A 27,813-nucleotide genomic window follows, 5' to 3' on the forward strand; every position below is an offset into this window, starting at 1 on the left:
AAATTAACTCTGATTAAAAAACAACAACAGCAAGACTTTGAGAGTCTCTTGCCTTGGTTCACTAGCCTTGTGTGCTGTCACACTTCATTTTCCAACCACCTCTGACCACACTTAGCTCCCCAACTACTAGATCATACTACTTAGGGATCCCTCTCAATTTTGTTCTTAATTTCTTTTCTATACATTATAGTAATAAGCTTTGTTAATAAAAAAAACCCTGCAGACTGCAGTTCTATGCTTGTTTACTTGAGAAGAAAACCTACTGGATGGTTTACTTCCCAGTAAATGAGCTTGTTTATGGCTCGACAAGTCAAAAAGAGGCTGGAAGAGAGGGCACTCTACTTTCTGACGGTGGAATCCTATGCAGAATTACTCCAGCTTATGCTCATGAACTTCAGGGCTTAGGCTGGAGCAAATCTGCACAGGAATGCACTTTAAGAATCCTACAGTATCTTCTGAAAACAGCCCCCCATTGTGGTTTGGGTCCCTAAAAAGGTGCAGGGGGGAAACAAGAGCTCCAGGGACTGCTGCGCAGCATGTAAGCTCTGGATCGAGACCTCATGGCAATTTTAGAAGAACTACAAATGCTTCTAAAGTCGGATCTGCAGCCACTGGATAGACCTATGTCTACTATCACTTGTAGTCTGGCGGTGACAATTTCTCAGCCAATGAAATATGCTTCCTAAAAAAAGAAAAACTTCAAAGATGGTGTATTTTTTGTGCACACTTTCCCTGCTTTTATATTTGTTTAAAGTTTATCACCTCATAGGCAGTGATATTATTATTACTACTCCATCATACATGCACATGGTGCTTAGCAATGTAAAAGTCAACCGAAAAAGTTAAGAGTGAGGCTTCTGCTCCAAGAAGCTTACAGTCTAAATTTAGACAACAGGAAAGAGAGCAGAGAAAGGGATACGCTGGAATGAACAGGAATTCATGCCCGAAACAGCTCATAAAATCTGAGAATCATCACAAACCTATAAATATTCAGGAAGACTAAGCACTCTTGGCTTTGCTTGAAACTTGGGGAAAAGGCTTGAGGGGGGAGGGAGGAGCCCCTCCTCCTCCACAAAGGCGCTCCTTTATTTTTAACAGCTGTTCCCAAAGGTTCGGTGTAGCCACAGGGATTCTCTGCTTCTCGCACAAAGTTGTTCTTTATTAGCTGGCACAGAGGTGTTGCCTCTATACCAGCTAATTTGTAAAGTCTTTTACAAATATTCTGAAGAAATCAGAGAACCCAGGGCTTTTTTCAGCTGGAACGTGGTGGAACGTAGTTCCGGAACCTCTTGAAAATGGTCACATGGCTGGTGGCCCCGCCCCCTGATCTCCAGACAGAGGGGAGTTTAGGTTGCCCTCCACGCTGCCGAGCGGCGCGAAGGGCAATCTCAACTCCCCTCTGTCTGGAGATCAGGGGGTGGGGCCACCAGCCATGTGACCATTTTCTCCGAGGGCAACCCACTGAGTTCCACCACCTCTTTCCCCAGAAAAAAAGCCCTGTGAGAACCCAAGGAATCTTTGCACCTCCTTCACAGTTGTTGGCATCTGTTTTTATTACAGCTTCACTGGAAACTCAGCCAAGGGCATATTTTGACACCAGGGCCGATTCCAGGTGGGCATAAATAGAGCGAGCGCTTTCGCTTTTTCAGGGACCTCACTCGTAAAAACCCACAATTTCCCGTCCCGGCTTACCTGCGGTCCATGGCACTTGGTTGCGCTCTATAAGTGGACGGTGTGAACGCGGTATTGCGGGTTTGCACACTTCTGGACGCTTCGTCGCTGCGGAGAGGCCCTCCCCTTTCCCTCCTGCCTTTGCCGGCCGGCCGGCAACAATATTCCCTTAATTTTTTTTTTAAAACTGGGCGCCATTTGCACAGTCGCACGTTTGCACACATCAAACTGCGCAAATGTGCACAAATGCACAAATGCACAAAAGCGCACAAATGTTGACGCTGCATATTTGCATACCTGCGCGTTTGCGCATTTGCGCAAAACACGTAAAAAAAACTAAAAAAAACAACGAAATGCGAACCAATGAAGGCCCCCGACGTCAACTGTGATGGGGAGGAAACAACCAATCCCGGGTACCTCAGTTGCCTGTGCGAACATCCGGAAGCGGAATGGCACGGCACACTGCGAGACAAAGCGGATGGAGACGAAGGTGAACGCGTGGCCAGTAAGCGATTATTTCTGCAGAAAAACCGCAATTTCTGGCCATCTGGAAGCATTCATAGTAACATCACAACAAAAGGAATCAGGATTCATTCTTGATGGACGCTGTAAACTCACAACAGTGAATAGTCATCTTTTTTCAATTCCAAGCCCCCCCCCGCAATATATTTTACTGAAAATAATTCACAAATAAACAAAAAAAATGCTCCAGGCATAAGAATTTAACAAGAGCCCTGCAGAATAAGATTATTGACCAATGTAATTAGCATCCCTGAAGAGCCACTAACACGGCATAGAGGCTAAGGCCTTCCCTTGATGTTGTCTCCTAGCAGTAGCATTCAGAAGTTTATTACCTCTGGATGGGGAGGTTCCCCTTAATCCCTATTACTAGTAAGCAATGATGGACCTATCTTCCATTAAACTGCCAGATTCCCTCTTAAAGCCACGTATGCTTGTGATGATCAGAACATCCACTGGCACAATTTAATTACTTATTGAGTAAATAATTACTTCCTTTTTGACACTCGTACATACTATGCTTTGACAAGCAGGGTTCTTGAGAAGCTCATAGTCTTCCTGGTTCTTCTTGGTGGGGGGGATGGGGGTGGTAAGAAATGCCCCGATGACTGCATGAGCAATCCTGTTACGTTATTTCTGCATTTTTTGTGTCCTCTTTAGAGTTATCAGAGGCAGGCAATGGCAAACCACCTCTGTAAGCCTCTTGCCATGAAAACCCTGCCAGGGATCACTGTAAGTCAGCTGAAACCACATTGGTGGAGTTTCCTGTGGAATGTTTCCTATGGAATGTTCTATGTTGTCACCTTTGCAGCTGAATGCAGTAAATGGAATGTTAATATAATATTCTCCATTTAAAAAAATCTGTATCCCCAGGTAAAAGACACAGAGCCAAGCTCTGTTCAGCAAAAGCCCTGCTTCTCCATTTAATTTTGTTCCTTTGTTTTCAACATAGTTAATGACTTCCTATTTTACTTATTTATTTAAATATTTTGTATCTCATCTTATTTCCTTAAGGCATTCTCTCCCAGATGCCAGGTTTGTTTTAAGCATTCATGAATAAATATTATTTGCTTAAGTGCTGATTTTTACTTTGTACTTTGTAGCAAGTCAAAGTCATTGCTCCTATTTTTTGTTTATGATTGTAATAGTGCATTTATGAAATTATAGTTATAAAAAGATTTGCAGCTCCCGCTGGCTATGCAGTAACACCCTCTCCCCCCTCCACCGCTGCCCCTAAAGAAGACCTAGTAATTCATGAATCAATTATAAATGCCTCATGAGAGAACTGATTGGCTGCTTTCAGAGGCTGAAGTTTACTGCTGTTCAACTGAACAGAGAATCAGAATCAGCTGAAAGGGTGAGGTGTTCTTGATGTCACTTCTAGTTTCTTTGGCTTGCAGCTTACATCACCAGCTTTAGGAATCTTGAGCTCGAGGGCATACCTTTCAAATCTGGTTTTGGGTACAACTGCCTATGCCCCCCAATCTGGCCTTAATGCAGACCAGGAACAGCCAGCCTGAAACTGCATCTTAGCTTTGTGACAATTATCCCTTTGGGGCAACAGAACTTTGTGGCCAGTCAACAGCGTCTTGGGCAGCAGTGCTCTGAAATATGACCCTATGAAATATGACCTCTCAAGCACCCTGACTGTTCTGACTATCTTAGACAGTTGCTCCTTGCTCTTCAACACATTTCCAGTTCTTTGAGATTGACCTGTAATAGTTAACAGAAACTATGGTACTGCCCACACAAATAGCAACGAAATGCCTTCAGACACCTCCATTATTTTCTACAGAGTTGTGCAGGAGGCAGATCTTATTTCAAAGCATTGCTCCTGTTGGCTTGGCATCAGGGATCGCTTCACAAAGGAGCATTTTGTCAAAAACTGGTTCCCTGTTATATTCAAGGCCAGCTCACCACTCGCTTGGGACATCACAATCCACTAAGGGTATCAACATGCAACTGGGGATGCTCTTGTTCCTTTGTGAAGGAGGCAGTGGTACATGCAGGGCTTTTTTTCAACTGGAACACGGTGGAACAGAGTCCCGGAACCGCTTGAAAATGGTCACATGGCTGGTGGCCCCGCCCCCTGATCTCCAGACAGAGGGGAGTTTAGAGTGCCCTCTGTGCAGCACAGAGGGCAATCTCAACTCCCCTCTGTCTGGAGATCAGGGGGCGGGGCCACCAGCCATGTGACAATTTTCTCCGAGGGCAACCCACTGAGTTCCACCACCTCTTTTCCCAGAAAAAATGCCCTGGGTACATGGCTTGCACAGCTTGCTGCCTTCCAGCAGACACTGATGACACATGGGTCCATTTTGGGGCCTACTAACGGCATGGACAGAGGAGGCTAACTACTTTGGCACTTGATCCCTCCCTCATACCCAAATGTGCTGTCTCTTGGTTAGGAATTCCCAGGGATTGACACACACATGCAGAGAAACCCCACCCTATGGTGAAGATTGCTAAAACATTTTGCTCAGAGATTGCACAGAATCTTGAGGATGAGAGCAGTTAAATCTGCATTTCTGGGTTGGACAAAGGGCAAAAGGAAGGTCAAAGAGAAGCTTTGGAATGGTCTGAATCCTGAACAGTTTCAAGCGAGCAGGTACCACTGCCTTCTCCATCTTCAGCCAGGGGCGGATCATATTACAGCATCTGGACAGAAGCCCTTTCCGACAGAGTTCACTCCAGTGTCTGCACCCCATTTGTGGGTGTTGCCTTTCCCACAAAGGTCCATCACCCTGTGCCAAAAGCAAGGCTGGCAGTGAAGTGGATACATAGAGAAGCAGACAGAAAAGCTTCCTTTTATGGTCTGTTGCAAAGCCCCGGGGATTCCAGCTGAGTTCCCTCCCCCAGCAAGGATCCCAGCCACGACTCTCGTCTCTCTGATTCCCAGGCTGTTTGCAGTGAGGAAATCAAAACCAGACTCGTTTGAGGTGCCTCTGTGACTATCGCCTTCGCTGCCACTGCTATGAACATGAAAGCAGTTGTTATTCTCCTGATCTTGGCTCTGGCCACAGTTTTTGCTTTAGTTTGTGTTTTGTTGACTAAAAGGGAGAAAGTCACTACTTGCGTCTGCTCAGAGCTGCAGAGTTCCCCTGAAGGTATAAGTGATGAAAAGAGTAACATCTTTGCTGACTTGACAGCAGAAGAGATGAGTCAAGTGGTGAAATACCTCAAGGACAATCTTGGTGTGCATCTACAAGATGCCTTTCACGCAGAACCAGCAGATAACTGCATTTACTATCTGGATGTGTACCTCCCTGTGAAAGCAGATGCACTGGGCTTCCTAGACCATGGACGGGTTCGGCCCCCTCGGCAGGCATTGGCTGTGGTGTTCTTTGGAGGCCAGCCAGAGCCAAATGTTACAGAATTCCTGGTAGGTCCGCTTCCAAATCCTACATACCATCGGGACATTACGCTCAGGAAGTTTGGCAAAAAAGTGCCATATAACAGCAGACCAGTGACTGAGAGGGAATACCAGGACATTGACAACTTTATTTTCCGTGAGCTCTCCAAGGCCCCCATCTTCCTCAAAGAATGCTGTGATTATCCTGAGACTAACTTGGCTACTCTGACCACAGCCCCCCGAGGTCTTGAGTCTGGAGACCGAGCTACTTGGTTTGTCCTTTTCCAGAATGTGTTTGGAAGCGGCTACTTCATCTACCCTGTTGGCTTGGAGATCCTGGTGGATCACAGCAGCTTGAACCTCTCCCACTGGAAAGTGAAGAATGTTTTCTACAATGGCCAGTATTATCAGGGCCTTGCACAATTGGAAAAGGACTTCAAAGACAGGCTTGTAAAGGAGATCAGAGTGGAGAGAGTCCAGCTGGAGAATGATTTTGCATCCATGAAGCCGCCGCCGCCGCCACCTTTGGCTCCTCTAAGCCCTTTGCAGTTTGAGCCCCAAGGGAAACGCTACAGCATCACTGGCAGTCATGTTACCTACCAGTCATGGAGCTTTGCTTTTGGGATGAATGTGAACACTGGGCCACGTCTCTTTGATATCAGGTTTGGCACAGAGAGAATTGTCTATGAGCTGAGTCTGCAGGAAGCCCTGGCCACATACGGGTCTGACTGTCCGGGCGGGATGGTGACCAGATACATGGACGGCAGCCTTGGCATTGGGAAGTTTTCTTTTGAACTGGTTCAGGGTGTGGACTGCCCCTATACGGCCACCTATGTGGACCGACATTACTTGATAGATTCTGATACCCCCAAACTAAACAAGAACTCTTTCTGCATCTTTGAGCATGACATGGGGGTGCCTCTGCGTCGCCATTTCTCCAACATGGGCTCTTTTTATTATGGGGGTTTAGCCAAATATGCTCTGGTCTTAAGGGCTGTTTCCACCCTCATCAACTATGATTATGTCTGGGATTTTGTTTTCTACCAAAACGGTGCTATAGAAGTCAAGGTCCATGCCACGGGATACATCAGCTCCTCCTTCTTCACTGGCAAGGGGAAAGCATATGGAAACAGGGTTGGGGAGCACACACTTGGGACTATGCACAGTCATCTCATGAACTACAAAGTAGATTTGGATATTGCAGGTAGGTCCTTACACTTCTCAAAATGTTACGAACGTCCACTTTAACTATGGATATCATTGGCAGAGGCTATTGCTGCATACCTCACTCTTAGCCTGCCTCCCATTCCAAATATAAATTTCATCCCAAGCAATCCATAGTCTATATTTGAAAGAAATTATATATTTGCATAAATTTGAATTAAGAGTGAGACTTTAGTGCTCGGCATTTCATAACAAGGCCAGCCTTGGTAAAAGATGAAATGTAAGTAAGGTAGGCAATACAGAGACGATGAGGCAGGTGCTCCCTGCCCCCCAGCTTACCCTTGGAAGGCTCTCCTAAGGCCCCCTTCCAGGGTCCTCTGTGTGTGTGTCTGGTGATGGTGATGGTGGGGGATTTGTCTGAAATGAGGAGAGGCATCCTTTATTCACAGAGCTGGGTAGCCTAAAAAGTCCATAACATCCACTCTTGAGACTGCAAAGAAAAGTAGAGTACTGTGTTTTTTGCAATTCCCCTAATGCTTTGCTAGCAATCTAAGCTTATCTATTACTGCCCATATTCACCAATAACACCCAAAATCACCCCACAAAATCTAGACACACACACACCACGTGCCATAAGCAGAAACCAAGCTCCAACCATATATCTGTGGAGCAGCAGTGAGTCAAGCTATATGAGTCAAGCTATATGTTGCTGGGGAAGTCCCAGGACTGTCAGGTTTTGAACCCTAAGTATAGGAAGACAGAAAGTGGTGTAACCAATGAAGAGTTAGAAAGATCCAGGCATTGGGGCATGAGGAAACATCCACTTGTAACTTCTGTGGGCAAGAAATGTTCCTAAACCAAATTCTAGAGCTTTACAGCTACACAGTGCGAAAAGAAATGCTGTTGCAGCAATGGTGACATTGTTCTGGATAATTTCCAGAGACAGAAATCCACTGGCAGATGAGGAAACGATCCCTCCCAAGCTCTGTCTCCAGTCTCTCCCTTGCCTGGTTACTCCACTCAAGTGAAGAGCTGTGATGATTTGGTGCAATCATCTACTCTGATGCCAAGGAGAGGTCCCAGTCTGGGCCAACAAGCCAGTTGCCCCTAGGCCCAGGGCAGGGAACTGGTAGGAGCCCATACACTCTGCCAAGCAGAGTGTATGGGCTGTGTTGCTGCTTGTCATCTGTTTCAGTACAATAATAATGCTTTATATCCTGCAAAACTAGTCCAGCACATGGGGTATTTGTCAGATTTTGGAAACCTGGTGTGAGGCCCGCCCTACCCGCCGCTGGCCCCCCCTGCTCTGCCGTACCCTTGGACCCCGGTTGGGGTGGTGGCAAAGGAGTTCCCTCGGCCTCAGACTGGGCGGGGGCAGCAGTTGAGCCACTGGCTTCTGCCTCCTACCAGCTGCCTGGAGAGCCTATGGCCGTTTCCCCTCTCTCTCGCTTCCTCGCTCTGGCCGTATGCGCTCTCCCCGCCAACTTCTCCTCCTCGGCGTCCTCGGGCTCTTCCCTTTTCTGCCACCGCCTCAACCCGCTTCTCCCCTCTCCCCCAATCCACCATCGTGCTCCCTCCTTTCCCCGCCCCGTGCTCTGCTGTCCGTCCTGTCACTGGTGCCTTCCCTTGTCTGTTCCCACCCCTTTCCTCTCAGCTCGCTTGCCTCCTCCGTCTTCCTCCCTTCCCTGCACTCCGCTGACCCCTTCTCCTTCCCCCTTCTCGTGCCAGTCTCTTCATACTGGGGAGCCCTCCCAACCTTCTGCTCCCCAATCTGGCTCCGCGCTGCCTCGGGTGCCCGCCTCCCTTCCGCTGCTCGCACCCGCGCCCTTCCCCTTCCCGGCCCGGGCCTGGCCTGCTCGGCCGCCATGTCTCCACCCAGCCGCCTTCTCGGCGGAGGCCTCTCCAGGTTTTCCCTGCCCGCCGCCGCCCGCGTTGTCGGGGGCGCCGGTCTGGTGCCCCTCTGCGGGGGTGGTGGCGGCGGCGGCGGCGGCCCGGCATTCCCCGGCCCGGCCGCTTCCTCCGGCCTGCGCCACGCCCGGGCGCTGCTCTGCCGCCGCGCCCGTCGGCGCTCCTTCGAGCCGGCTTCCCCCGGGTCTTGAGGTAAGCGCTGGGGGTCTGGCGAGCGGGGGGGCGTTGGCGGGGCCTGGCCTCGGTCCAGGGGGGGCCCTGGGTGGGCCCAGTCCGGGGCAGGAAGGTCCTGCTCCGGACACACCCCCTCCCTGGGCCCAGCCTTCTGGTCTTCCGGGGCCTCTTCGGGGATCCGCGACATGTAGTCCGCATTCACTTGCAGCCGGCCTGGTCGATGCCTCAAGGTGAAGCTGAAAGGGAGCAGAGAGAGGTACCACCTAAGGATGCGAGCATTGTGGTCCTTCATCCGGGCCATCCATAGTAGGGGGGCATGGTCCGTGACCAAGGTGAAGGGGTTGTTCGAGAGGTAGAACTGCAGGGCGCCCATGGCCCACTTGACGGCGAGGGCTTCTTTCTCCACTGTAGCGTATCTGGTTTCAGCTGGCTGCAGCTTCCGGCTGATGAACAGGACGGGCCGTTCTTGCCCCTCTACTTCCTGGGACAACACCGCTCCGAGCCCCACGTCCGAGGCGTCAGTCTGGACGATGAAAGGACGCCTGAAGTCCGGGTTGTGGAGGACCGGGGCGGTGGACAGGGCCCCTCGGAGAGTCTCGAAGGCCTGTTCCCGGGTCGGGTCCCACCGGACGGCGGTGGGTTGGCCTTTGCGGAGGCAGTTGGAAAGGGGGCTGGCCAGGCTCGCGAAGCTTGGTATGAACTTGCTGTAATAGCCAACCAGCCCCAGGAACTGTCTCAGCTGCCGTTTCGTCCGTGGGCGGGTGCTCTGTTCTAGGGTGACCACCTTGTCGGGGACAGGACGCAACACCCCGTGGCCTACCCTATATCCGAGGTAGGTCAGCTCACGGAACCCGATGCGGCTCTTGTGGGGGTTTGCCCGGAGGCTGGCTTGCTGGAGGGCGTCCTGGACTATGCGTAGGTGCCTCAGGTGTGAGGGCCAATCGGGGCTGAAGACAATTATATCGTCGATGTAGGCCCGGGCGAACTCTTGGCAGTGGGCAAGGATGTGGTCGACGAGCCGCTGGAAGGTGGCCGCAGCCCCGTGGAGCCCGAAGGGCATTACCTTGAATTGGAAGAGGCCCTGAGGCGTCGCGAAGGCCGTCTTTTCGCGGTCCTCGAGTGCCATGGGGATCTGCCAGTACCCCTTTGTGAGGTCCAGGGCCGAGAGGTACTGGGCTGTTCCTAGCTGGCCTATGAGGACATCGGCCCGGGGCATGGGGTAGGCGTCGAAAGTGGCGAGGGCATTTACCTGCCGGTAATCCACGCAGAAGCGCACCGAGCCGTCGGGTTTCCCTACCAACACTATGGGGCTCCTCCACGCGCTGCGGGACGGTTCGATCACGTTCAGGCGTAACATTTCCTCCACCTCCCGGGCTACGACCTCCCATTTCTTCCACGGCAGAGGCCGCCACGGGGCCCGGGCCACCCGCCCTGGCGGGGTGGGGATGGGATGAGAGATGACCGCTGTCCTCCCCGGGCGGCGCGAGAAGACCCCTGGGACTTGGCGGAACACGGCTCGCACCTGCTCCTGCTGTTCCGCCCGGAGGTCGGGGTCCAGCTCAGGCTCTTCCCCCACTGACGCGTCGGCCGCCCAGGGTAGGTCTCCTTCTGAGAGTTCCAGGGGCTCCGGGGCCAGGTTGCACTGCAGGGTCGCGGGGTTGTGCCACGCTTTTAGGTCGTTCACGTGGAGCCGCTTCCAATGCCGGGGTTCGGGGCCGCACTGGACCTCGTAGGACAAGGGCCCCTTGACCTTGGTGACCGGGTAAGGGCCCCTCCATGGATCCCCTGGCCCAGGCCCCATGACTCGGTGATGGACGAGAACCTTATCGCCGACCCGGAACTCTCGCGCTCGGGCCCCTCGGTCGTAGTAAGCCTTTTGGGCTTCCTGGGCTGCCTGGAGGTGTTCCCGCGCCTCAGCTCGACAGGTCGCTAGGCGGGCCTGTAGCTCCTGGACGTAGGTGGGGATGGGCCGAGCTTCCACCGCCGGCGCTGGTCTCCATCGTTCCTCCACCAGCCCCAGAATGCCCCGAGGGCGGCGTCCGTAGAGGAGCTCGAATGGGGCAAACCCCGTCGAAGCCTGGGGAGTCTCCCGGACCGCGAAGAGCAGGGGGTCTAGGTATAAGTCCCATTGCTGGGGGCGGTCGTGGGCCAGCTTCCGCAGCATAGATTTCAGGGTCTGATTAAACCTTTCCACGAGCCCATCCGTCTGGGGGTGGTAGACGCTGGTGAAAATTTGGCGGACCTGCAGAGTCCGACACAGGTGCCGCGTGAGCTGAGCTGTGAAAGGCTTCCCGCAATCGGACAGGAGCTCCCGTGGCAGGCCCACATGGGCAAAGAAATGCAATAGCGCACGTGCCACCCCGGGGGCTTTCATGTCCCTCATTGGGAGGGCCTCGGGGTACCGGGTGGCATAATCCATAAGGACCAGGATGTAGCGGGCCCCCCGCGGCGTCCGGGGTAGAGGTCCTACGAAGTCCATTGCCACTCTGGTGAAGGGCTCCTCAATGACCGGCAATGGGGCAAGGGGGGCCTTAACCGGGCGACGATGGGACAGCCGCTGGCAAAGGGTGCAGGCCCGACAGTGTCGTCGTACGTCCCCGGCCAAGCCGGGGCAGTAGAAGTGGGCTTCGATCCGGGCCATTGTGCTCTTGGCGCCCTGGTGTCCCGCCCAGGGGTGATCGTGGGCGGTCTTCAGGATCTCGGGTCGGTAGGCCGCAGGCGCCAGCAGTTGGGAAACCTCCCCCCGGGCTCCCTTCACCTTCCGGTACCAACGCCCCCCCCTCCTGGACGACTTGGGGCCATCTTCCCGCCCGACGGGGGTCAAGGACGGCCCCTTCGCTTACCGCCACCATCCGGCGTAGATCCTCTAGGGTGGGGTCGTTGGCTTGGTCTGCCGCGAACTGAGGTTCCCCTCCCCACTCCTGGCGGAGCTGCTCAGGGGCACCTGCCGCCTCGGCCTCTGCGGGGTTGGCCTCGGGTTCGTCCACCTCTTCCCCGGCCAGGGCTTCTTCGTCCTCCTCCCCCTCGACCACCGGAAGTGCCTCTCGCATGGCGGGCCGGAAGTGAGGGCCATCCCTTCCAAGTAGGACCGGGTATGGGAGAGCCCGCACCCGCGCCAAGGGGGTGTCCCAGGTGCGCCCCTGGTAAGTGACGGGTAGCAGGACGACGGGGCACTCCTCGATATGGTTGTGAAAGCAGGCAATGGTGGCTTGCCGGACCACGGGGAGGTCCGGGGGCAGGAGATGGGACCGGACCATGGAAACTGAGCTCCCGCTGTCGAGTAGGGCCGTCAGCCGCCGCCCTGCCACCCGGACATGTACCAGCATGGGTGGGGGCCGCGAGGTTCTGAGCGAGACCGGCAGGGCGGTGTCCCAGCCGAGGTCGCATTCCATGAGGGGGCATTCACGCTTCCAATGTCCCCACTGCCCGCAGGTGAAGCAGGGGCCTTTCTCGCTGGTTTCCTTCCCGGCTCCCCCTCCTGGTCGGGCCGCGGGGGCTGGGGTTGGTGGCGGCAGTACAGGCCAGGGTGCCCGGGGCCCCACCGGCACTCCCGGTGGGTTCCGCCCCCTGGCGCCGGGCGGGGGCCCTCGCACCCCGGGTCTCGCCTGGCCGCCTCGAGTCCCTGTGGCGGAGCCCCCTTCCCCACTGGGCCGGGTGTCCCCCCGGGGAGGCTCCCGGGTCTCAGCCGCCATCACGTTGTCCCACAATACGGTGGCCTCCTTCAGGGTGCCCAGCTTGTTGTAGGCCACCCAGTTCCTAGCTCGGGTAGGGATCACTTGGAGGAGTTGCTCCAGGACCACCTGGTCGGCGATTCGTCGCCCCTCATCTGTGGTCGGCTTGAGCCAGCGGTAGGCGGCGTCCTGCAGGTTGGCCACGAGAGTGCGGGGGCGGTCCGTCTTTTGCAGGGTCAGGGCCCGGAACTTCTGGCGATATGTATCCGGCGTTATCTCATACCGGTCCAAGATGGCATCCTTCAACTTGGCATAGTCGGCGCCCTCGGCCTTGGGCAGGGCCTTCAAGGCGGCCTGAGCCTCCCCTGTCAGGTATGGACCCAGTATGAAGGCCCACTGGGCTGGGGCCCATCCGGCAGCTTCGGCCGTGCGCTCAAAGGCCTCTAGGAAGGCATCAACGTAATCTTCCGGGCCCAGCTTGGCTAGTTGGAACGGTGGACGGGGGGCAGGGGCGCCGCCTCCTGCTCCGGCTACACCCGCTCCCGCCCCCGCCTGGGCAAGGACCTGCTGTAGGTCTCGCACCAGGGATGCTTGGGCGTCCTGTTGCTGCCGGGTGAGGGCGGCTTGGGCGTCCAACTGCTGCTGGGCTACCTCGCGTAACAGCTGCCCTTGATGCTCTGTCAGCCATTGCCCGAACTGGGTGAGGTCCATGCCGGGGTTGGCGCTGCCGGACGGCGCGGTTGTCCCTGGGGCGCTTAAGGTGGCGGGCTTCAACAGCGAGCGAGGGCTGCGCCAACCTGCGGGGGTGGGCAGGTAAGGGCGGGGGGGTCTCACGGGGCTGCCAGTGCCTGCATTCTCCACCAGTTTGTGAGGCCCCGCCCTACCCGCCGCTGGCCCCCCCTGTTCTGCCGTACCCTTGGACCCCGGTTGGGGTGGTGGCAAAGGAGTTCCCTCGGCCTCAGACTGGGCGGGGGCAGCAGTTGAGCCACTGGCTTCTGCCTCCTACCAGCTGCCTGGAGAGCCTATGGCCGTTTCCCCTCTCTCTCGCTTCCTCGCTCTGGCCGTATGCGCTCTCCCCGCCAACTTCTCCTCCTCGGCGTCCTCGGGCTCTTCCCTTTTCTGCCACCGCCTCAACCCGCTTCTCCCCTCTCCCCCAATCCACCATCGTGCTCCCTCCTTTCCCCGCCCCGTGCTCTGCTGTCCGTCCTGTCACTGGTGCCTTCCCTTGTCTGTTCCCACCCCTTTCCTCTCAGCTCGCTTGCCTCCTCCGTCTTCCTCCCTTCCCTGCACTCCGCTGACCCCTTCTCCTTCCCCCTTCTCGTGCCAGTCTCTTCATACTGGGGAGCCCTCCCAACCTTCTGCTCCCCAATCTGGCTCCGCGCTGCCTCGGGTGCCCGCCTCCCTTCCGCTGCTCGCACCCGCGCCCTTCCCCTTCCCGGCCCGGGCCTGGCCTGCTCGGCCGCCATGTCTCCACCCAGCCGCCTTCTCGGCGGAGGCCTCTCCAGGTTTTCCCTGCCCGCCGCCGCCCGCGTTGTCGGGGGCGCCGGTCTGGTGCCCCTCTGCGGGGGTGGTGGCGGCGGCGGCGGCGGCCCGGCATTCCCCGGCCCGGCCGCTTCCTCCGGCCTGCGCCACGCCCGGGCGCTGCTCTGCCGCCGCGCCCGTCGGCGCTCCTTCGAGCCGGCTTCCCCCGGGTCTTGAGGTAAGCGCTGGGGGTCTGGCGAGCGGGGGGGGCGTTGGCGGGGCCTGGCCTCGGTCCAGGGGGGGCCCTGGGTGGGCCCAGTCCGGGGCAGGAAGGTCCTGCTCCGGACACCTGGCCTTAAGTTTAATTTCTGTCATGTCCTTGTGTCCTTGGATAAGTCGTATTTTACTCTTCAGCTCCCCATTGGTACAAAATGACCTATGCTGCAGGATTGTTGTAAAAAAACCCCATACCAATAGTCATAAATTGGAGGAGAAAAGTGGTACGTTCTCCTACATGGTGGCTGTCCACACACACACACAAAAACTATAATAGTCGAAACAACACAGCTATAAAGGGAAGGAATTACAAAATTGTTGGGCAGTAACAGAAAATGCTCCCTTCCTGTTTGAATTTAACACATGCCAAGAAAGTAAAGCTTCCAAAAAATCTTAAGGATGAAGATAGTCCCTAATGAGCTATTACAGCAACACAGCAAGAAGGCTACCACTCCTGTGGTTATCTACCACTTTTCTAATAATAATATTCGATTTATATACCACCCTTCAGGATGACTTAACACCCACTCAGAGCGAATTACAAAGTATGTTATTATTGATGTATTGTCGAAGGCTTTCACGGCCAGAGAACGATGGTTGTTGTGGGTTTTCCGGGCTGTATTGCCGTGGTCTTGGCATTGTAGTTCCTGACGTTTCGCCAGCAGCTGTGGCTGGCATCTTCAGAGGTGTAGCATCAAAAGACAGAGATCTCTCAGTGTCACAGTGTGGAAAAGGTGTTGGCTGGTCATTTATATCTACTCAGGAGGGGTGGGGTTGAGCTGAGTCATCCTGTAAGAGTTTCCCAGGGTGTGGAATGCTAATGGCGGGAGGCTTTACTGTATCCTGAGGAGGTTCTTTTGCATATGGATTGGTGCTTGATGTGCTAATCTTCTCTGCAGGGTTATTGTCGGGTGTAGAGTGTTTTGTTAGCCTGGTGTTTTTCAGAACTGGAAACCATGCTCTGTTCATTCCTAAGGTTTCTTCTTTCCTGTTGAAGTTTTGCTTATGCTTGTGAATTTCAATGGCTTCCCTGTGCATGACTCCCATTCCTGAATACCTTGGTCATCCACAAAGCAAACTTTCAGTTAGGTCACAAGGTCTACAGGAAACCAACTCACACTGATCGGTACTTACACAAAAACTCCAATCACCACCCCCGACAGAAAAGAGGCATAATGAAAACATTAGTGGATTGTGCAAGACGCATATGTGAGCCGCACTTTCTCAATGAGGAAATTAATCATCTAAACCACGCACTTCAGGCAAATGGCTACTCCAGAAATGAAATCCGAAAAGCAATCAAACCCAGGATGAATCAAACAACCAAGGAAAACAGTCTCCTACAGGAAAAGTGTTTTTGCCATATATCAAAGGAATTACTGATCAGATGGGAAAGCTTATGAAAAAGCATAACCTTCAAGCAGTATTCAGACCCACCCGAAAAATACAACAGATGCTACGATCAGCAAAAGACAGTAGAGACCCCTCACCTCTGCAGAAGTATACCATATACCCTGCAGCTGTGGACAAGTGTACATCGGGACCACAAAGCGTAGCATCCAGACAAGAATAAAAGAACATGAAAGACACTGCATGCAGACTTGGACAACTGGAAAAATCAGCAGTGGCTGAACATAGCCTAACTCAAACAGGGCACAGTATCTTATTCCAGGACACCAAAATACTGGACAACACTTCCAACTACTTTGTCAGACTGCACAGGGAAGCCATTGAAATTCACAAGCATAAGCAAAACTTCAACAGGAAAGAAGAAACCTTAAGAATGAACAGAGCATGGTTTCCAGTTCTGAAAAACACCAGGCTAACAAAACACTCTACACCCGACAATAGCCCTGCAGAGAAGATTAGCACATCAAGCACCAATCCATATGCAAAAGAACCTCCTCAGGATACAGTGAAACCTCCCGCCATTAGCATTCCACACCCTGGGAAACTCTTACAGGATGACTCAGCTCAACCCCACCCCTCCTGAGTAGATAAAAATGACCAGCCAACACCTTTTCCACACTGTGACACTGAGAGATCGCTGTCTTTTGGTGCTATACCTCTGAAGACGCCAGCCACAGCTGCTGGCAAAACGTCCGGAACTACAATGCCAAGACCACGGCAATACAGCCCGGAAAACCCACAACAACCATCTATGTTATTATTATCCCCACAACAAGCACCTGTGAGGTGGGTGGGGCTGAGAGAGCTAGAAGCTGTGACTGACCCAAGGTCACCCAACTGGCTTCAAGCAGAGGAGTGGGGAATCAAACCCAGTTCTCCAGATTAGAGTCCTGCACTCTTAACCACTACACCAAACTGGCTCTTGAAAGTTTAGTGCCCTACTTGAAGCAGTGAACAAAGTCAAGTTTGTTATTATCCCCACAATACAGCTGGGCCATGAGTCCACTCAAGGGCTTAACCCCAGAGGTAGCTAGGCAGCAATCACCAGGGCCGGTGCGCCCATTGAGGCCAGGTAGGTGATGGCCTCAGGCACGGGGTGCCGGAGGGAGCGCTGGAGGAGGCGCGGGGGCGGGAGCACACGCCACAGAGCTGCGGCCTCCTAGCTCTCCAGCCCCGCGCCGCCACCGCTGCCAGCACACGCCCCCGGCTGGGCTCAGTCGCCGCGGGCAGGCATCTGCGGTGGCGTAGGCAACCGAGCGGGAGAGCTCGGAGGCCACCCGCACACCGTCAGAGCCACCCGCCGCAGCAATTGGGCTGGCGGCGGCGTGCGCACTCCCGTGATGATGTCATGCGTGATATCATCATGCAGGCCGGAACGCAGCGCTTGCGTGCGTGGGGGGGGCACCCGGCCAGCCGCAAGCACCAAAAACCCTTGCGCCGCCCCTGGCAATCACAAAGTGTGTGTTTTCCTATTTTTGCTTCTTAGGGACCAAGAACTCCTTGATGGCTCTTGATATGGCATTTGAGACTGTGCAGGTGCCCTGGAGCCCAGAGCACCAGATTCAGCGGCCCATAATCACCAACCAAATCCTGGATAAGGAGGAAAAGGCTGCCTTCCCACTTGATGGCAAAGTCCCACGATACCTGCACTTTACCACGAGCCAGGAAAACCAGTGGGGCCATCAGCGTAGCTACCGCATCCAGATTGTCAGCTTTGCAGGCGAGCACCTGCCTGAAACCAGCACCATGGAGAAGTCTATCAGCTGGGGCAGGTGAGCGAGGGCTGTGGCCTCTTCTTTGTCTTATAGAGAAGTATCATCTTGTTCAGTATTAGATTTGCCAACCTCCTGTTGGTTGGAGATCTCCTGGAATTACAACTGATCTCCAGGTTACAGGGATGAGTTCCCTTGGAGAAAACGGCTGTTTTGGAGGGTGGACTTTATGGCATTATATCCCAGTGAGGTCCTTCCCCTCCCCAAACCGCACCTTCCCCAGGCTCCACCCCTGAAATCTCCAGGAATTTTCCAACCAAGAGCTGACAAGCCTGTTTAGTGTCAGGAATTGTCCCTGGAAGATGATCATGAAAGCCTAAATTGAAAAATAACAGGAAAAGGAGGTTTAAAAAGTCATCTCAAAACTAAAAAAAAAGGCCAAGCTACTGTCATGCATGGCATTGCTGGACCTTTTAGTCAACCCTTTGGCTACAGCAATTAGACAACCCAAATTGGAAAGGTCCTTTAATGGCTACTCAGAGGCATGTCACAAACCACTGACAAGAAGATGGCAGTCATGCTCGAAAACCCTACAGAAGCGACCTCAAATATTGAGCACATATAGAAAGGTAGCAGGCCTCAGTATTGTTTATTTACTTTATAGCCCACCTTTCTCACTGAGAGTCTCTCTACACAAGATGCCTTGGTGCATGTTCACCAAGTGTAGGGAGACACAATGTTAGCAGGGAAGCATAGTTTTAAAAGACAGAGAGATTGCTCCTCAGAGGGTTTGTTAATTTCACCTTTGCCTTCTAGAAGGCTCTGTCAATTTCACCTCTCCAGTCTAACTGTGTGGGATCCCAACCAGAGGGCAAGGAGGAATGGAAATGGGCTGCAGCTGCCTTCCAGAGTCAGGCTTGGACCTGGAGAGGTTATAATGGGCTGAAGTTTCCCTTCTGGCATTTCACAGCCTCTTCACACAGCTCCAGTGTATAGCAAAGACTTTGCCTTTGCTCTGTCTTTTTAAACTACACTTCCCAGCCAACATTGCATCTACGGACACGTGTTCTTCACATGTCAGATGTCTCGTGTAGAGAGACTCTGAGATTCATAGTGAATCCACAGAATATATTACAGAATGATATAATCAGACAGCATTAGTCAATCAATGAACAAAGCAACAGGTCTAGGATTACAGAAGTAGAAAACAACGTAAATAAGCTTTCAAAGGCACATTATACGATAAACAGTGCAGAACATGGAATTACAAAAAGAGATGACAACGTAATAAAACCAAATGTACAATAAATATTGCAGTAGACAACAATCATATTCCCTTTAAAAAGTACCTTCCTGAACTGTTTCATATATGACTGCTTTAATCACTTATAAAAATGTCCTCCTGAACATTTCTGTTCAGCACACTCTGTGGAATGAAAGAAGTGTGGGAATCTTTCTGACCTGCTCAGGCAGGCCATTCCACAAGAGATTATACATAAACAGGCAGTTGCCAATTGTACTCATTTGCAAGGTGGCACCTTCAGAACACTTTGTTTACATGAGCTGGGCTGTCACAGCAGAACATCATAGGACAGAAGGACCTGCAGGGTGGGTGCTAGGCCATTTTGTAGGTGATAGCCAGTCCCTTGAATTGAACCCAGTAATTCATGGGCAGCCAATGGAGTGCTGCAGAATAGGTATAAAATGCATGCTGCCCCTAGCTCCTGATAATAACTGAGCTGCAGCATTCTGCACTGACTGGAGCTTCAAAGTTGTCTTCAAGGGCAGATCCATGTAGAGTGCATTACAATAGTCAGGTTCTGCAGTCACCATGGCTTGGGTCCACACGGCCAGATCGGCCAAGTCAAGGAAATTAAACATATCTCTAATTACAATAATGGTGTTTTTTTTCAATTTTGTAATAATCTTTTTCACATTTTTGCAATTTTGTGATATTTGTATCTTTAATATTATTCCTTATACATTTTATAATCATTCTTGGAACTCTGATAGTCGCTACTTCCTTTTTTTCTTTCAAGTCAAGGTAGGGGCCATCTTCCAGGCTAAATGGAAGATGACTAGATACATCAGATATTAAGTACAAGAAATGTTTGTACTTAATAGCATGGACAGAGAATGTGCTAGAGAAAGGTATCCACTTAGGAAATAAGTCTAAACAGGTGCACCCTATCACCATCAAACACTAGAGGGAATCCCCAATGTAAAACTATATTTTGATGCATACCAATTCAAATAGATAACCTTCTTACTACAAAAAATCTACAGAAAACTCTTGGGTTTCAGCGGAATTATCTTCACTGAGAGCCCCACCAGGACACATACTACCATTTCCAGGGTGTTTTTTCTGGGAAAAGGGGTGGTGGAACTCAGTGGGTTGCCCTCGGAGAAAATGGTCACATGGCTGGTGGCCCCGCCCCCTGATCTCCAGACAGAGGGGAGTTTAGATTGCCCTCCGCGCTGAGGGCAATCTAAACTCCCCTCTGTCTGAAGATCAGGGGGTGGGGCCACCAGCCATGTGACTATTTTCAAGAGGTTCTGGAACTCCGTTCCCCCACGTTCCAGCTGAAAAAAAGCCCTGACCATTTCTGCCTTCAAGTTTGAAGACAGCATGTGAAATTCTAAATCCACTTACCTGATCCCCATTTCTTACTTGAAGATTTAGATACAAAAATTAGTTCCTCCAATTTCCTCCAAATGGTGCCCCTGGGTGCCCTGCCCCCCAGCACCTTTCCTGGTGCCTGACAAGGGTTTTTAGGAAGTGTGAGGGGCTTTTGCCCAACAGGGCTTCTGATTGGCTGCTGGGGATCTGATTGGCTGTGCAGATTTTTAAAAACGTTGCTGCAACAGCAGGTGCCACCACAACACAGAGGTCTTCAGTGTGATCTTTGATGCATGGGCTGTCCCCCCCCCACACACACACACCTTTGGTCTTATAGTCAGACATTTTTCTGATTTATGCACAAAATTCGATACCTTCATTAGTGATCTTGACCCCATGCTGGGGTTTACCCAAGTTTAACAGATGTTGGTTTATCGCGATTTTTTCCTCAATGCAAGAACATGTTGGATCTGACTCCTGTGCCTTTCCTTCACCCATCCTAGACCCATCCCCTGCATGATGACAGGTCTGTTCATCTCCTCTCCCCCTTTTGTTCCTCCTCTCCCTTAAACGTCCCCTCTGGCTCCTTGGGGGCACTCAGTCTGTCCATTGTGCACAATGAGGAGTCTCTCTCTGATCAGTACCTGCACTCTATATAGTAGGTTTGCAAAACTCCAGGTGGGGCCTGTAGATCTCCCAGAATTACAACTCCAAATACAGAGATCTGCAGACTACAGAGATCAGTCCCCCTGGGGGAAATGGATGCTTTGGAAGGCAGACGCTATACCATTACACTCTGTCAAGCTCCCTTACCTCCCCAACCCCTGCCTTCTCCAGGTTCTCCCTCCCCCAAATCTCCAGGAGTTCCCCAACCTGGAATTGGCAACCCTACTATGCATATGTAATCTAAAGGTTTCTGGATGACTTGAAAGCCAAGTCATCTCTGCTATACAGCGTAATTATATATCACTCTGCTTACAAACACAGCAATTAGGATCACCTAGAGCAAAAAATGCAAAATGGATTATCGAGGCTCAACACCTGTGCCATGAGGAGATCCCAGAACACTTCACAATCGATTCTGGCTTTAATGACCAGGAAGATACTGCCTTAATCTCTCAGAACAACGTGGTTTTAGCCAGAACTTGTATATGCTACAGTTTGGGGAGGAGAGAGAGTTGGAGAGATTCTCCGGCAGGCTGTTGGCCATTGGTTGCTTCAGGGGTTTAACAACTGTGCAAAACAAATGACATGCAATGAGGTGAGCATTCTCAGAGGATCTTTGTTCCAATCAGAACTCTTTTTCCAATGGCGGGGGACTGTGCAGACAATTAATTTTGGAGAGAAATGCAACACAGAGACTGAGGTGCATAATACATCAAACAAAAATGGGGCCAAATAAATAAGCTTTCAGTTCTGAAAAGATCGGGAAAAAGACAAGAGCATGAAAAAGGGTCCGTGTGTCTGTTTTTCCCTTCAACCTCTCCCCTACTTTTCTTATCGCCAAGGTACAAGGTGGCTGTCACCAAGCGGAAAGAAGAGGAGCCAACCAGCACCTCCATCTATAATCAGAATGACCCTTGGGATCCCTTGGTGGCCTTTGCTGACTTCATAGACAATGAGACCATCAGCAACGAGGTGAGTGCTGTTACTCCCTGCAACTGGTTGCATAGCAAAAAGGCAAGAGGAAAGAAAGCCAGCACTTCATGTGAGCAAAGCCAGGGCAGGGGCTACCAGGAGAACGAAAGCATGAAATGACTTTTCTCATGGCGCCGAACTAAGACCTGGATTACCAAACCACTCCCTGAATCTGTTGGGCGGGGGGTGGGGGAGGCAGATGCATCCATTAGAGACAGATAGCAAAGGGCCCCCTGCAGAGGCAAAACACCTCCTCCTATAAGCACTTTAGGCCTCCTGGAGATGCTGTGCTTGATGCACTGTTCCTAGCAGGGTCTAGATGGTCATTTACAAGGAGCAGGGTCTTTGCAGTGGTGGCTCCACCTCTGTGGAACATTTTGTTTACAAAGAACCCTGGGCTTGGTTCCTCCATGTCTTTAGGAAGTTAGCCAAGACTTTCTCTTTCAGAAGGCATGGGGGTGCTATACTGCTTGGTTTGAAAGTGCTTCTTTCAGAGGTACCAAGCACCACATAAAACTCATTGTGGGAGAGACCAGAACGGCACCATTCCAAGGCCTTGCACATATTCCAGTGGGCACTGCTGCATAAATTACCCACAGTGTGACTCAGATAATGAGCATTCTAACTATGCAGGACATGCTCAACTGATCCAGTGACAGTTGACGCATCTGCATCTGTAAGAGAGCTAGGAGAATCTTCTACGCCTCATTGATCCAGTAAAATGTCACTTGTGACATGATAAAGTGCTCTTTTGCTGGCTGATTTCCATCTCTGTTTTCTCCTCCAGGATCTTGTGGCTTGGATCTCGGTTGGCTTCTTGCATGTGCCTCATGCGGAGGATATTCCCACCACAGTGACTGTGGGTAATGGGGTGGGCTTTTTCCTTCGGCCTTACAACTACTTTGGCATCGATCCCTCGGTCAAGTCCCTGGACAGTGTCTACTTCACCGTTGGCCAAGATGTTGATGAGTGTGACCTCAACCGGGCTGCTTGCTTGCCAAAGACAGCCTCCTGTTCACCCAGCCTCCCAAGTTTTGCTTACACAGGCTTCCAGAACCTGACGGGCCCCTGAGCCTGCATTACCCAAAGTATGCCACAGTTTAGCTAATTGATGATACTGCTGAGTCCAAGCTGGGGCTGGCCTGCACCTCTCCCATGAATTGCCTCTTCCGCCCCTTCCCTTCCCTGCTGCTGCCCCTGAGCAAAATGGTTCTGCCTTCACTTACAGGACCCATGGGAGGATCTGTGCGACTGTTTTGATGTGATAAGTCATTATGTGGTGAAGCCGCACTGTTGAGTCTCTTTGGTCACTGTAAATGGCATGCATGGTGAGTCTTACCAGCTCTTCTTCTAGGAAATGCTCCACTCTTTTGATGGTTTCCTGCTGGGCATGTCCTGTGATGGAGCAACAGCTGCCATTTGGGGCTCAGTGACTGCTTAGCAATGTGGCAGGTGCTAGATTCGGACTGAATATGCCATTCTTCAGTGCTAAGCACTCCATTGTGCCTTGTGCACCACAAGGGCCTATGAGACTTGAATCACTATTTTTCTTAGCTGGAGAGGGGGACAAAGAGGAAAGGGCCGTGATCGTTTCAGCTCAGAATTTGGAGCAGAAAGGGGATACTTTCCTACTGAAACAAAAGGGAGTTAGAAGGCACCTTCCATGTGGCAAAAGCATCCATGGGCCAGAGCATGCTTCATTAGGTGCTGCATTCAGTATATCTTTGACTGGCAACCACCACTGACATATTCATGCAGCATCTGAGGATGTTCACTGTGGTGCATGAAAACTTTTGCCACAACAAACCTCTTAGCTTTTATGGTGCCAAAGAATATGTCCTCTTGTTTTGTGTTTGATGTTGCTGCAACAGAATTACCCAGCCCCCCCCCCCACCTCCCGCTGGAATCTTCTACTGGAATGAATGCAGGAAGGCACAGAAGCGCGATCTGGGGGACACTGTTCAGTGTATGACATTGACCAGAGTCTCCCCTGTGTTAGTTGCCTGTGATATCAGTGTCTTCTTGAGAGCAGATATGTGCAGGAGGTGGTAGCGGAGAAATGTGCCAGTCTTTAGCAGTAGAGTCTGGACTGTTTTCGCACTACTAACCTGCTTCTGTAACATTGCGAAACATCACGCAAAAAACGTGGAAGATAGAGTCTTCTCGAAAGAGTTTTGCGCGACATCGTGAGAGTTTTGTGCGACATCGCGCAATACTCTCGTGAGAAGACTCTATCTTCCGCGGTTTTTGTGTGATGTTTCGCAACATTATGGAAGCAGGGCCAAATCCACATGTCTCAAGTTTTCCGCTTTTTTCCTGCCCATTATTCGCTTCTCAGAGGGCTGTTCACATACTCTTACCTCAATTCCGCCATTCTCTCGTGTCTTTCGCGTTGCGCCTCAGACGAATTTGTCATGCGTTCAAACGCTTCTCTTGCGTGGTTCTCAACGTGGATGTGGACAAATAGAAGCATTTCACAAGGAGACCGCCCCCTTCAAACCATCCCACTTCCGTGTTTGCAGCCTTTCCGGAACACCATCCCTCTTTGCCGTGCAATTATCAAGCTTTTCCACTCTCTCCGCAGCATGCTTGCCTTCCCACCCTTTCCCCCCCTTTTTTTTTTAAAAAAGGGGACTTTCCCAGTGCTGTTGCACAATCCCGGCCATAAATCTTAACCGGGGTGCTCCAAAATCCCCGCAGAGACATCAAGGGGTGGCGTCATTTCCATTTCCGTGTCATTTTTAGAATGTCGAACAGTCGGAAATATCGGTGGCTGTTAAAAAAAAAATTTAACTGTTGAAATTACTGTTATAGCGGAAATCCGTCATTCTAACATTACATTCAAACGTCAAATAATTAGTCTGCCCGTTTGGAGAGTTTGGATCACCCCCACCTTAAATATCAGTTCAAATTAGCCCATCAGAATAATGGTCCAATGGATTTCAAAGAAGAAGGCATAGAATAACATTAACCAATCACAGGCATCATAGGGGTGTGGCCTTGACATAGCAATTTAGCAAAAAACCCCGCTATAGCGGAAATCTGATGGAAAAAATGAAAAAAAATGAACATGATGTCGTCATCAGCGACGTCAGATCTAAACCCGCCCTGTATTGTGCGATTCTACCAGGGATGTGGACAAAGTATAGCGCGAGGCAGCGGCAGTAAGAGAAGGGATGTAAACAGACTAGGAAACTGCAGGATAGAATCCAACACGATTAATGCACATGAAAAGCGGAAGGTAGGGAAATGTGGATTCGGCCCAGGTTAGTAGTGTGAAAACAGCCAAGGAGAGGGAAGTGTCAGGAAAAGGGCAAATGTTGGAGAGAGCTGTTAAGCAAGAGGTACAGGACAGAATTGGGGCAGCTCCCTTTCTGAACAGGAGGGCAATACTGCGTACTGAATTGTTCTGATTCATTTTTCAAATCACCTCTCTCCCCCCACCTGCGGCTCAAACTATACACATTGTTCCTTGAAAGGCAGAGATTGCAGGAAGACTGGGAAAACCAGATATGTTGGGGCTTTGAGGCCACTCCGGTCTTTCTTGTGGCACATCTGGAAGCACTGTGGGAGAGGTTGCTCCTTGTGCAGCCAGGCCAAAGCAGGAGGGTTAATATGTAACAATTCTATCAATTGAGAGGCTGAACAGGGTGGGGAGGGGGTGAGGAGGGATCAATTACCCTTGGCTTCGGGCACCCTTTGGCTGGCGCAGCCTAGTTCATTGTCTGTGGTCAACAATGCCTCTTATCAGAACGAGCATCAGAAAGTGCTGCCCTCTTCAACTTCAGCCTCTGTTACAAACTGTTCCCAGCAGCCCTGATCCAGCAGATCACGGCTCCCCAGCGCCTGTTCACGTGAGCACCTGCTTGCTCTCTCCATAAGACTCTGACCTGAGGCACTGGCGGGGAGGGTGGCGCAAGCACTGGCCTGTCCTCAGCTCCCTTCCTGGCAAGCACACCAGTGTTCACTGCCTCTTGAAATGACAGCCCAGGTTGCTTTTGTGCTCTTTACTTTGTGCCAATGATACTCAACCAAGGATGATGAAATCATTATGGGTAGAAAATATCACTTGGTTCAGTGAACAGGAATATGAAGCTGACTTGCAAAGCGACATGAATGAGCCCTATTTCTAGCCTGTATTTTGGGCTCCAAAATCAGAGGATGTCACACCTTCCCTGCTGGCTTGATAATCAAAGAGGATGGGGTTGGGGCAACTAAGGGAAGGCATAAAACAGTTACAATATTTGCATTCCAACTGAACACAGCCCCTGCACGTAGGGTTACAAATCTCCAGGTTGGCCTGGAGATCTCCTGAAATTACAGCTTATCTCCAGACTATAGAGATTAGGGTTGTTTCCACACGTCCTGGCATAGCGCTAACCTTACGCAATGAGGGCATCTTCCTGGCGTGATTTCTGACATCATCGCGCCATGAAAATCGCGCCAGGAAGATGCCCTCATTGCGTGAGTTTAGTGCTATGCCGGGACATGTGGAAACGACCCAGTTCTCCTGGAGAAAATGGGTGCTTTAAAGGTCAAACTCTTTGACCGTTAAAGCACCCTCCCCTCCCCAAAACCCACCCTCCCCAGGTACCACCATCCCCAAATCTCCAGAAATTTCCCAAGCCAGAGTTGCCAATCCTACCTGTGCTTGAGCATTGAAAGATGTAATCTTCCTGCATGTGAGGGTCGGACTGGCCATTGGAGTCCCTTTGGTTATATGTTGTTAAATTGCTGATTCAGAAGAGCAAGAGGCTGGAAACAAAAGCAATCTTTGCCCTTCCCACCCCAACACCTCATTCATCTAGGCCTAGTGACACAGCCTCCCCTACCCATATACAATCTCATCCCAAAATGTCTCATTATACACGGTTGTCATTTATGGAATGATATAAATTGACCCTCCTATGGCAGGGGGCTTCTCTCAGGCCAGGCCTCACGGCCTCCCCTGGTCACGTGCAGTGCACCCCTCCCCTCCTCTGTCCTATCACAGGCCTCGGACATTTCTCTGGCCATCAGCAAACAAGGCCACTAAGTGGGGGGAGGACTGGAGGGCCCGGGGAGCAGACAAGCCACGTGGCATTTTCTCCATGATGTTTGGGCTGAGTCTGGATAGCATGAAGGCTCACCTAGGCAGGCAACAGGCAGAGGAAGCTGTAGGGTTGTCAGGTCCAGGCTGGGAAATTCCTGGAGACTTTGGGGGTGGAGCCTGGAATGGGTGGCGTTTGGGGAGGGGAAGGACCTCAGAATGGTATAATGCCATAGAGTCCACCCTCCAAAGCAGCCATTTTCTCCAGGGGAACTAATCTCTGTCACCTGGAGATCAGTTGTAATTCCGGGAGATCTCCAGCCACCACCTGGAGGCTGGCAACCTTAGGAAACTCCCACCAGGAGGGGTCCTTTTCCTCCTCCTGTCTGCTTTGTGAGGGAGCAAGAGGGTGCCAGGCTCCCTGACAGAGTTTTGTACTTGAGTACGCCTTCCCTTGCTTCATGGATGGGTGGGGTGGAAATAGAAAATACCCCGCTAGGTGTGCAGTTGAAACACTGAACACGGCAGACCACAGCTTGCTGACACACGTGCCATCCCCCAGATGCTTCTGTTGTTTCTAGTCCTCATTGTTCCTTTAAACACACATATATGGATATCATTAAGATTCGTTTTTAATTTGCTATCTAAAATTGGACTGTTTTAAAACATATGGCTTGCTTCCTGTTCTTTCCCCCACTTGAGCTAAAGAGCAATATTTTGGTAATGAGGAAGTGTTAAAAATTTGCTTACATTTTAATAAATGTACACACACCAACTAGGCATGTTCATTTCTCCCCTCTGCTAGAAATGGTCAGAATCTCCCCTTTTCTGCCTCACCCTCCCAACCCTTTCTTGCTTGCTTTCCATTTCTAATTCCAGTGATAGATGATAGGCATGACTGAGGTCCAGGAGAGTGATAAAGACCTGCTGCTTCCCAAAGTTTGCAGAGCGAAACTCCCCAGAGCCACCCAGAATCCATATTAAGACAAGAGCGCATTCCTTCTCAGTTTGTGGGAGCAGATTAATGGTGGTCATGGAGCCCTGAAGTTTTCAGTCAGTCCAGTGAAGAGGCCCGCAGTGCCCCAAAGAGCAGTCCGGCATTGTTCTCTGCCGCGTTTCTCTGTTGTTCTCTGCCTGACAAGGGACCTGCATATTCTAGGGAGACATTTGGTCGCCTCTCACCCAAACATTACATCAGTTCAGCCCAA

The 27,813-nt window shown here is 51.6% G+C and overlaps 1 protein-coding gene across 1 annotated transcript; it reads left to right on the plus strand.

Moving 5' to 3' along the window:
• Nucleotides 1-5,023: 5,023 nt before the first annotated feature.
• LOC129338653 (membrane primary amine oxidase-like) lies at nucleotides 5,024-27,380 on the plus strand. The gene is made up of 4 exons (XM_054993046.1): nucleotides 5,024-6,746; nucleotides 17,093-17,378; nucleotides 21,447-21,576; nucleotides 22,364-27,380. The coding sequence occupies exons 1-4, from the start codon at nucleotides 5,165-5,167 to the stop codon at nucleotides 22,646-22,648; spliced, it is 2,283 nt and encodes a 760-aa protein (XP_054849021.1). The 5' UTR covers nucleotides 5,024-5,164; the 3' UTR covers nucleotides 22,649-27,380.
• Nucleotides 27,381-27,813: the final 433 nt, after the last annotated feature.

The sequence above is a fragment of the Eublepharis macularius genome, chromosome 12 (genome assembly GCF_028583425.1).
Source record: "Eublepharis macularius isolate TG4126 chromosome 12, MPM_Emac_v1.0, whole genome shotgun sequence".
Lineage (NCBI taxonomy): Eukaryota > Metazoa > Chordata > Lepidosauria > Squamata > Eublepharidae > Eublepharis > Eublepharis macularius.

Coding starts and splice junctions, on each gene's coding strand:
- LOC129338653 (XM_054993046.1), top strand. CDS start 5,165: ATGAACATGAAAGCAGTTGTTATTCTCCTGATCTTGGCTCTGGCCACA. Junction 17,379..21,446: donor AAGTCTATCAGCTGGGGCAG/GTGAGCGAGGGC, acceptor CTTATCGCCAAG/GTACAAGGTGGCTGTCACCA. Junction 21,577..22,363: donor ATGAGACCATCAGCAACGAG/GTGAGTGCTGTT, acceptor TTTCTCCTCCAG/GATCTTGTGGCTTGGATCTC.